At 45.5% G+C, this 11,045-nt stretch overlaps 2 protein-coding genes across 4 annotated transcripts in view; both read left to right on the top strand.

Annotated features, from left to right (window-relative positions):
* FCHSD2 (FCH and double SH3 domains 2) overlaps positions 1-11,045 on the top strand; it is a 569,931-nt gene that overhangs the window by 345,954 nt on the left and 212,932 nt on the right. The gene's annotated exons all lie outside the window — the stretch shown is intronic.
* LOC104909445 (C2 domain-containing protein 3-like) lies at positions 513-10,986 on the top strand. Of its 2 annotated transcripts, none has more exons than XM_019612455.2 (8): positions 513-1,384; positions 3,035-3,240; positions 3,889-3,980; positions 4,376-4,552; positions 5,276-5,418; positions 6,878-7,916; positions 9,218-9,311; positions 9,446-10,986. In XM_019612455.2, exons 4-8 carry the CDS (start codon positions 4,434-4,436, stop codon positions 9,449-9,451), a joined length of 1,401 nt encoding a protein of 466 aa, XP_019468000.1. In that variant the 5' UTR covers positions 513-1,384; positions 3,035-3,240; positions 3,889-3,980; positions 4,376-4,433; the 3' UTR covers positions 9,452-10,986. The 2 variants fall into 2 exon arrangements, with proteins under 2 accessions (XP_019468000.1, XP_019467999.1); XM_019612454.2 differs by having other exon boundaries at positions 514-1,384; positions 5,201-5,418; positions 9,446-10,984.

Here is an 11,045-nt window from a genome sequence, read left to right as displayed (position 1 = left end):
TCCCTCGACCTGCTGGACACGCTCTTCTTAATGCACCCCAGAATGCCATTGGCCTCTTGGCCACGAGGGCACACTGCTGGCTCATGGCCAACCTGTCGTCCACCAGGACGCCCAAGTCCCTCTCTGCAGAGCTCCTCTCCAGCAGCTCATCCCCCAGCCTGTATTGGTGCATGCAATTATTCCTCCCTAGGTGTAAGACCCTACGCTTGCTTTTGTTGAACCTCATCCGGTTTCTTCCTGCCCAGCTCTCCAGCCTGTCCAGGTCTCGCTGAATGGCAGCACAGCCTTCAGGCGTGTCAGCCAATCCTCCCAACTTCGTATCATCAGCAAACTTGCTGAGGGTGGCCACTATCCCCTCATCAAGGTCATTGATGAAGATGTTGAACAAGACTGGACCCAGCACAGACCCCTGGGGGACACCACTGGTCTCCAGCCAGACTCTGCACCACCAACGACGGCCCTCTGCGCTCTGCCAGTCAGCCAGTTCTCAACCCACCTCACTGTCCAACAACCCACCTCACTGTCCAAAGTGAGGTGCTTAGACTCCCTTTCATTCAGCTTTTGATCCGGCAAGCTCTAAAAGGCGTTTTGTCCAGCTCTGACAAGCAGTCTTGTTGAGCTTCTCCCAGCTAGAAATACTTCTTTCCGTGTTGTATAACTGCCACACGCTTATTTTGGGTGGAAAGTTGTTTGAGGAGGCTTGATCTTAAAGCCAACTCGAGGAAGGGCATTTGAGCTGCACTAAACCATGGCTGCACTGTGTTTCAACTTAAGACTTTGGGTGAGTCAGTCTGTTTCCATTCAGCTGTGGTTTCCCCATGTAGAGGAAGGGGCTGCTAATAGCTAAAGTCTCTTGGGAAGATCTGGTAAGGCTTGATCCAATTTATTGGGTTTTTCTGCATATTCATAGCTGCATTGTGACTTAAAAGCTGCTCAGCAAAGGCATTTGTCATTTCAGTGTTCCTCTTTATTTCCCAAAGATCAGCTTTCAGCCATAACCCCTGTGTTTTGCTGTCACTGTGCTTACTGAGTCACCGTGGGATTGGCTGGTTCTCCATTCCTCTTTCCTAAGATTCCTTGTGTTTCAGCATCCTATCTTTGAATCTACAATGAGAGTGAGGAGAGGGAAATATATAATAAATAAACAAAAGCCCAAACCTCGTAAAGTTATGCTTTTGGTTCCCTTCCCTTTCCTCATCATTCCAGGTACAAACTGGTTTGTATGGATAGACACACCACCATTGGATCTTCAGAGGCATTTTACTGTGCCTGCTCTTTTTCCTGTTTCACATAATAAATTATGATTTTATTTTTCACAGATTATCCAAAGAACTTCTGCTGGATCCGCAGCAAACCTTGGTCTTCAAAGTGTGGCATAAAGCAGGTAAGGTTTGTAGGGCAGTGTTGAGAAGAGTGGTTTTCTGCATTCCTTTCCTCGGGTGACTTCAAGTAACTTGGAGAGTGCAATTGCAGAGATACTGTTGGCCTTGGGCTGGAAGAATGCGATAGAAGACACATTGATTTCCTGCCCCTCAGCATCTTTCTTTTCCCTGTTTATCTCCTGGCAAGCTTTGGCTTGTTTGCATTTCCCTATTTTAATTTGACAGTATTTTAGAGGTTGGATTTTTCTACTGAAGGGACATTTGGATACTTGTATAGTCTCATGGGTATGTATTTCTTGTTGGGACAGCCCCATTTCAATTCAACTGCTGGGATGTAATCTTTAAAATACCAATTTTTTCCCCTTTCTTTTTATATTTTAAAGTTCAGCTGGCAGAATTTTTGCTTCCAAAGTAAACATCGTGTGTAACTCAGCCTTTCTCTGCATAGTGCAGAGCACCATGTGTGTACAGCCATTCTCCTTTCAGCTCTGCTCTCTCGTTGTTTCTGCAGGGATGTATTTAGGTGAATGGAATCACAGAATCACAGAACTGGAGGGGTTGGAGGGGACCAACCTCTTTCCAAAGCAGGCTTCCTACAGCATCCTCTTCTTGCTTGATTGTTCTGTGCTTCAGAGAAATTTGTAAGACAGAAAAGACAAAATGTTGTACAAGAATGAAACTGTGTAATGTCAAATGGTATTTTTGGAGCTGTTGGAGAGGGTCCAGAGGAGCCACAAAAATGATCAGAGGGCTGCAGCACCTCCCTACAAAGACAGGCTGAGGGAGCTGGGCTTCAGCCTGGAGAAGAGAAGCTGCGGGGTGACCTCAGTGCAGCCTGCAGGACCTAAAGGGAGCCTGCAGACAGGAGGGGAGTCAGCTCTTGGAAAGGGGAGATAACAGCAGGACAGGGGAATGGTTGGAAGGTGAGGGAGGCAGATTGAGGTTGGATGTCAGGGGGAAGTTCTTTACTCAGAGAGTGGTGAGGTGCTGGAACAGCTGCCCAGAGAGGCTGTGGATCCCCGTCCATCCCTGGAGGTGTTCAAGGCCAGGTTGGATGGGGCCCTGGGCAGCCTGGGCTGCTGTGAGATGTGGAGGTTGGTGGCCCTGCCTGTGGTGGGGGTTGGAGCTTCGTGATCCTTGAGCTCCCTTCCAACCCAAACCATTCTGTGATTCTATGATTTTTGAAAGGTTTGGCAACACAAACCTTCTGATAAAGTACTGGATAGGGCACATAACCTCCACATCCTTCCTTGCACCTACAGCCAGACCCTCACTGCTGTGAACTGCCACCTCTGTAGGTCTTCAAGTTATCAATAGCTGCAGCAGGGACAGGCAATTTGGCACGTTTGCTGGGAAGAGGCTGCTTTAATTGCTTCAAACAATTTCTCCTTCAAAGTCAGACACCACAAGTGTCTTGGTTTGAAGGACGATAAAACTCCAAATCTAAGCCCCTGTTTGATTTTCTTAAACCCTATTCTTTATTACCACTTTTTAAAAACCTTTTTTATTTATTTATTTTTAATGAGAATTCTTTCCTTGTCAATCCTCGACGCGTTTCAAAGGCTGTATAACTGACTGCCTTTTGGCATTCCTCAAATGCTCAAATCTCATGCAGCTTGAATTAAAGCACGCTTTGTATTCTTCTTCCTCAGAAACAGAACGGGTGATAGGATTTGCATCAGTGGACCTTTCTCCCCTTCTTTCTGGCTTCCAGCTGGTGTGTGGGTGGTACAACATCACCGACTTCAGTGGGCAGTGCCGAGGACAGATCAAAGTAGCAGTCTCTCCCCTTCAAAATATAAATAATCTCAAAGAAGAAAGGCAGGCAAGGATCCGCACCCAGCCTCCAAGCTCTGCAGTACGTACTTCGCTTTCTTACCCTGTGCACTGTCTGATTAGATCAGCACTGACTCTATGGGATTCTGAAGTAATGAGCAAACATAGCAAGCTTGCCTTACAATGGATCAGTACTGAGATAGGATGTATACATGTAGTGGAGTCACTTTACCTTGCTTTCCACCAGTTCACTCTTCAGTAGTGTGAGGGGGGACCCAGCAGCATCCTTCTCATGCTACACATTATATGTGCTGTTGCTGAAAGCAAAAAGGCAGAATTTTACCCTCTTGTCTTTTTAACACGATGATTTTTTTATTATTATTTTATATGATACTGCTTCCAGCATGATTTTTTTCTCATTATTTACCTGCTTTCCCTTGTTTGGATGACTGTTCTATACAACAAAGCTGGAACTGGAAAATGTAAATTGGAAATTGCAGTTACAAAGCAGGGTAGTCTGGTAATCAGACTTTCTACATACTGATAGCTGAATCTGCCTTTTAACAGAGTCTCTGAAATAAGAGTGTGGTTGAACAGTACTTTGGCTCAGTGCTGGAAAATCCTTTGAAAGTTTATGTTTAGAAAATGTTTGTTTGCTCAGTCAGATACTACTGCAATTTCTGTTTTCTCACTGTGGAAGACTCATGCGAGGTGTTCATCTTTCTTCTAGGTGAAGGCCATCTTTCCAGCACTTCCCAGTAATGTTCCAAGCTTTTCCAAACCCGTGTTGCCAAAAGAAGTTGGTGTTCCTTCTCGAGAACAGTAAGTCAGCTGCCTGTGAGCCACACTGATCACTTCCAGGATGCAGAACTTTGCATATTTAATAACATAAAGCCCTGTCAAAGGTCTTTTCCTATGTTGGAAAGATTATCCTGAACTATACTGAATTCCCAGCCCAGGAGATGGCAACCTGGGGACAGGTACCTTTCTACAAAACCCAGATTTTCTCCTTACTGATGTTTCATTTGCAAGCTGCTGCTTTAGAACTTCCATTATATTGTTACTAAAACTGGCAGTTATTTCTGCCAGATCTTTAGAAGAATAAGAGTTCTTTATATTACTAAGTTAGAATTGAGTGTTACTTGCATACCCCCTTCATTTTGCCATGTCTCTTGTCCAAGCAGAGATTTCAGACTGCTTTCTGTGTTTCAATGTAGGCCTGTTCCTAGCAGAACTAGTCCCCCTAGGGCACACACACCTCGGCATGAGGAGCACATGCAGAACGTGCGCAGGTTTCACGAATCCTTGCAGCAAGCAGAAGGAAACGCACAACGGGCAGCCAGGATGGATTCACTGTCATTGTCATCGCGTGCTTCTCTTCTGACTGCTCTCAGGTAAGGCAGAGCCTTAGATTTACAAAGCACAGCTTGAAACTTCAGAATTCCTGCACTGAATTTTAAAGAAAATGAAAAAATACAGTGATTGATAAAAAAGTATCAGTGTAAGTTACAGAAGGATGTCCTTTCACAGCAGGGCGCCTCTCTTCTTACTGGAAGCACTCATTTTTCTGCTGTCTACATTCTAGACTTACAGATAGGTCTAAATTTTGGGAGAAAAATGTTTATTGTCTGCAGGAATGTAGGTCTGAAAGAAACTTTCCTTTCACTTCTCCTGCCATTACAATCAATATATTTTAAAATACTCAGATTTTTATCAAGATCAGTTGTGAAGTCAAGTAATACTCTTTCCTTTAAGACTTCTACTGAAAAGTCATTGCAAATCCAACTTTGAATAAGGATGTTTTAAACTAGCTGCTTTTTTTTGTTAAAGTTCCCAGCCTAAATTTGTTCTTGAGTAAACATTGTTCTGTCCCATGGGTAGAGCAGCCTCGATGCTTACATGCTGATCTGTTTTACAATACATACCTCTAACATTGTGCTTGTGTATTTACACCCTGTTGAGTGGAAGGATGTGGATAGAATCATTCTGTCATCGTTTCTTGTTCTTTTTGTTCCTTACCTTTTTCTCACAACTGCTTACAGAAAAAACTTGAGTGAGCTGGATGAAGTTCAAAGATACTTCAGCCAGAAGCTGACCAGGTCTCTTCCTGACTTCAGTGATGGTAACAGATCCCAGCCAAGTCACGGAGAGCAGGAGGGTGATCATCAAGGCTTGAGGAGCAGAGAAATGGATCCCAACCGATGCCATCTTTTAAGAAAATCGAGTCAGCTGGTGTCCCAGGTCAGCAGCCTCATCAGTGGTAAGTTGTTACTTGGTCTGGGGTTTTTGGTCAGGAGCTGCACTGAAGCATTTTTAAAGTCCTCATGTAATAGAAACCAATGCCTGGTGATGGTGGTCAGCATGTGTTGATCCACTGGGAGAATGCTTCAGAGAGATTTTCAAACTTCTGCAATAATGATAGCATTGAGTTGCAATATTCAGAAGGCAGATGAGATTGGAGTTAAGGCCTAAATTCCACTTAAATTCCAATGTCCAATAGAAAAAGAGTGATCTTGTGCAAAACCAGTCTGCAGAGCAGCACCGAGCTGTGACCCTTTGCTAAGAGGAATTGGAAGAGGAAACTTAATTTTGTTTTAGCTTAACCATTCAAACCACTGTGATTTTCTAACAGAGAGGCACTTGGAATAGCAAAATGACTTGGAATTGAAATGCTGTGCAGAGAAAAAACAGTGGCCAGGAGTACTGCCAGCTGGGCAGTTATTCTGGGCTTCTGCTGCCTCTTTCTGCCTGCAGGGAAACTACACGTCCAAGAGATGGAGCTGGAGTGGTGAGGCAGTGGAACAGGTTGCCCAAGGAGGCTGTGGATGCCCCATCCCTGCAGGCATTCAAGGCCAGGCTAGATGTGGCTCTGGGCAGCCTGGGCTGCTGTTGGCGACCTTCACACACATCCAGGAATTGGATGAGCACTGTGCTCCTTTGCAACCCTGATCATTCTATCATTCTATGATATGATTCTATGATTTCTCTTATACCAGAACCATTCTTCTATTTCCAGACCCTGTGCCAGGAGCACAGGCAGCTCTTTGCTTTCAGTCTTAATTCTGCCACAGTAACTGAACAGTAGTCCAGAGTGAATTTCTGTTGTATGTGTATTTATTTAATAATTGTGTGTCATTTGGTGACCCTGCACATAGCAGGGGGTTGAAACTGGATGATCATTGTGTCCTTTCCAACCCAGGCCATTCTGTGATTCTACAATTTGATAAGTGTTGGTAAGCTGAACTGAAAGCCAGAGAATAGCAGTAGAATATCAGTGGTAACTGTGTCTTCTGAGCCACTAAATAAAGCTAGAAGAAAAGCTGGTAGGATTATCCACGTTTGCCACCATTGTTACTCCTCTCTTCTTCCCTGCAGTCTGAGCAGCACAAACTGCTTTTAGTTGTTCCGAGCAATAGATATTTTTTCCATTTGCTGTAGGTGACATTCCACGGACTGTTCGTTATATCAGAGTATCTTCTCTGTCCAGTTTTTTCTTTATTTATGTAGATTTAAGTTATTTTTCGACACTGTCTTCCTGAACATTTCCTTTCTACCTTTAGCATTTCTGTCCTCTGCCTTTGTAAGTGGTAGAACATGGTCATATCAGCAGCTTCTGACAAAGTTGCTGTGTGTGTTTGACTCCTAGCCACTACTGCGTATGTGATGTTCTGCTAGAAGCAAACAATTTCTCTCTGCATTTTCTGTTTTCTATTAACCAGACTTGCAGACTATCACGAACAATACTAAAGACTCTTCTAACGTGGATCAAGACAGCAGCAGAAAGCTGGGTGCTTCTCATGTACTCAACCAAAAGGACGGAGATGACAGAAGTGATGTGTATCAAGGCCAGCTGGGCTTGGACTCACGTGGTGTCAGCAGTGATACGCAGCAGCCGTGCTCCTTTGGGAGGTCTGTGCTTGGCAGACGTGTGCTGCAGGAACTGCTCGACCAAGCTGTCCCTGAAGGGGAGCATCCAGCAGACTGCATCCAGGGAGATGGAGGTGCTTTTGCCCATCAGCCACACAGTGAAGAAGAGTACGAAGAAGAAGACATTATAGAACCACGAACTCTTAATGAAATAACAACGCTGACTGACAGAACCAGTCCTTGGTCCAGTGTGCTCTCAGTAGAGCTGGGAGCTGACCAGCAGCCTGCAGACTTGCAGCCTGAAGGTCAGCACTCGATGGACATAGATTGTTTGAGGAAAGGGAACAGCCGACGGAGCAGCACCTTGTCCAGCACACCACGAGGTGACAACAGAAGCATGCTCACCTCTCTTAGTTCATGCATTAGCCCCCACACATTGCAGAGCAGTCCTTGGGCAGGAGCAGAAGGCTTTAAGAGCTTGAGTAACAGCACAGAAACAGCTGACAAGGAGCTGGTTCAGCCTGCTTGTTTGTCAGAATTGCATCAGACAGTCGGTGGCCTCGTAGAAAATGGAAATTACAGTTGGGACAGAACACTTAACACTAAGCAAGTAGAGCAGCACACAGAGTTTCACACAGCCTCCAAGGAACTACTGGAACTTCCAGGAGGCATTAGTCTGACTGCTCCAAAAGCTGCAGTGAGAGAGGAGGAAAGAAGTGAAGTTTTAAATGAAGATCATCAAGATGAGGAAAAAAGTGGTTCTGATGAAGTCTGTGCCAAGAGTGTTTCTGCCCAAGCAGGCTTGGAAGGGCACAGTGGCAGCTTCTCTGAGGGCAGCGACGAAGATCCACTGGAAGAGTCAGGAAAGTCTGAGAAACCAAAAATGGTTCTGTATCCTTCTCTTTCCTTAAGCACACATGGCATTCAAGGAGGTTCTTATCTTTTGGTTAGAATTCTCCTGGGAAGAAAGGTTGAGGGAACTGGGCTTGTTGAGCTTGAAGAAGAGAAGGCTGCAGGGAGACCTCAGTGTGGCCTTCCACTGCTTGAAGGGAGCGGATAAACAGGAGGGGGAACGGCTGTTTGTGAGGGTGGGTGGTGACAGGACAAGGGGAATGGTTTTAAAGTGAGCCAGGGGAGGTTTGGGTTGGATGTGAGGAGGAAGTTTTTCATGCAGAGGGTGGTGAGGCAGTGGAACAGGTTGCCCAAGGAGGCTGTGGATGCCCCATCCCTGCAGGCATTCAAGGCCAGGCTGGATGTGGCTCTGGGCAGCCTGGGCTGCTGGTTGGCGACCTGCACACAGCAGGGGGTTGGAACTGGATGAGCACTGTGCTCCTTTGCAACCCAGGCCATTCTATCATTCTATGAATCACACAGGCTTCTGAAATGAAGAGCTCACTCTGTGGAGCTCTTTGCTATGTAGTAAACCTAGAATCAATGATGAGGCATTGCAAGTCCTGTTATGGTGTGTTTCGTGGAGTGTAGTGCTGACTTCCTTGCCATCTGTAACCAGTATTTGCAGTGATGAATGATAATTACTTCATTTTCATAGAATCATAGAATTGCTCAGGTTGGAAATAACCTTAAAGGTCATCAAATCCAACCACAACTTAACCATCTACCCTAACAGCCCTCAGCTAAATCACATCCCTGAGCAGCACATCTAAATGGTTTTCAAACACATCCAGGGATGGTGACTCAACCACCTTCCAGGGGAGCCTATTCCAGTGCTTAACAACCCTTTCTGTAAAGAATTGATTCCTGATATCCACCCTATACCCTTATCTGGCGCAGCTTGAATTTTTGGGTAGTTTCAACCTGTCTTCCTGTACTTTTTAATCTGTGCTGGCATTACGTATCTTTTGTATGAGAAGAAACATGTTGTATTTTGCATTTAAAACATTCTCCCACGTTTCTTGCACAGATTCCAAATCTCACATTCAGTGTCACTAAGCTGTGCTGGAATCTTTGCAGGAGGAAGTTCTCTACAAAAGCAAGTTTGTGACCTGTGTTTTGTGAGTCCAGGTGAGAGACCCAAGCATTCACAGTGATACCATACTGATGAAAATGATTGAGTTTCATCACCTGGGACTCATTAGCCCCTGTTACAAGAGGCTCATTCCCAGTCCTCAGCTCTTGTGAAGCCTTGTGCTGTTGCCCATCACCAAAGGTTGTTTCTTAACAGCTCTGCTCAGATCTGAACCCGCTGTTGTTCCCAACTTCTTCCTCCCACCCCAGCAGATGGAAGCCTCCATGAGAATGCTCAGCAGTTCTTCCCACCCTCCCACAGTAAGTATGGGACATCCTTTCCTTTATTGTTCTACTTGATGGAGTGCAGTTGTTAAATCATAGAGTAATGGCTTAGGTTGGAAGGAGGCTTAAAAATCATCCAGCACTTTTCCCTTTCTTTCTTTGCCTGGCAGAGCTGAGGTTGTGGCAGTTTCCAAACCACGGTAAGTCTTTCTGACTTCTCTCAGGGAGGATAGATGTCAGCATCAGTGGCTGTGTTAGTGACACTTGTGCCTCTATGTTGCAAGAGGTGACGTGGTTTTTTGAGGTCTAAGCATGATTCTTTTGCAGCCACAGCAGGGCTGTTGATGTGGATCTCAGTCCTGTGCCAGCTGGGCTACTTATTTACCTCTTGCGGGAAAGATATTCATTTCCCTCACTGTGACCTATGGAACAAATGCTGTGAGGAACATTTGTATAATCACAAACAGCTTGCTTGATTAAAGAGAACAAAGTTAGGCAGGATATAATAGCTCTGAAGTCATGGAAGCTGCTTGCAGTTACAGCCCAGGTAAAATGCATGAATTTTTGCAGTTTTGCGTTGTTAAGTCCTATGTAAATGAGATGAGTATTTTTTAATATCTTTTTCTAAAGCCCTTGACTTGTTCCTGATGGAAATAAGAAGCTCTATCAGAGCATGCTTCCAGTATTCCTGGATTTGACCTGACTGATACTCAGCCTGCAGTGTGTTTCAGTGCTCACTGAGCACGCATCTCATGCTACATCCAAATATCTCAGATGAAATCCAAAGCAGAATCTCAGATGTGTTTCTTCTTTGGAGTTCTCTGTGTTCCCTTCTATCCATACCCACTTGTGCTGTATCTCACTGCCATGCCCGCCTTCCAAGTTTTGCTTTCTCTGAAGAGTTTCTGCTTCTTCCTGGGAGCACTTCATCCTTCAGCGCACTTCCAAAACATCCCTCAGGCCCGTGGTTCAGTGTTAATTCTATTTTTACTTGAATTCCTCTGTGCAGCGCTAAGCTGAGCGGCTAGAAACACACCCCTGAAAGGGATTAATGACTGGGGAGAGTATTATCAAAGCCCTATTTGGATATAGCTGAGATTAAACCTCTTGAATTCTGTGGTTGACCACAGCCAATCCTTTGCAGCAGCACTTGGAAGCGTCTGTTGAGAGAGGACCCAGCCCTGTGTTACGCAGCCACCATGAGAACAGGATGTTTTCTGCTCATGTCAGTGGCACACCGCAGTGCAGGAAAACTGCCCTCTCATATTTATGTTCAGAGCACAAAGAACATCGCTTTCTAAATCAGGGTTCCTTTGGTTTCCGCACAGCTCAGCAAACGCCACGCGTGGCAGCGGGGCCGAAATGTGAGCTGCTCCCATCTGCAGGTCAGCAATGTCCCGCCACTCACATGGCACTTGGCAAAGCTCCCTGCTGGCCTCGGTGTGATCCTGACACCTCCTGCTGCCTGGCTCCCTGCTTTCCCTCTTTTTTACACAAAATGAAGAAGCAGTGCTGAGGAGGCAAAGCGGGCCGGCGTGCCAAAAGAGGTGGCAGAGTTTTGAGACAGAAAAGGGTTTTCTTGTGCATCTGGGGCAGCTCATGGACCTGAGTTCTGCTGAGCCTCACAAAATGTGAATGTTTCTAGACTATTTTTTCTCCACATCTCAACCCCTTGTACCTGAGGTCTTTCCTCAGTGTGGCCTTCCAGTACTGAAAGGGAGCGGATAAACAGGAGGGGGAACGGCTGTTTGTGAGGGTGGGTGGTGACAG

Source organism: Meleagris gallopavo, chromosome 1, assembly GCF_000146605.3.
Source record: "Meleagris gallopavo isolate NT-WF06-2002-E0010 breed Aviagen turkey brand Nicholas breeding stock chromosome 1, Turkey_5.1, whole genome shotgun sequence".
NCBI lineage: Eukaryota > Metazoa > Chordata > Aves > Galliformes > Phasianidae > Meleagris > Meleagris gallopavo.
Note: the sequence above shows the minus strand (reverse complement) of the source record. Positions and strands in the feature narration are given on the sequence as shown.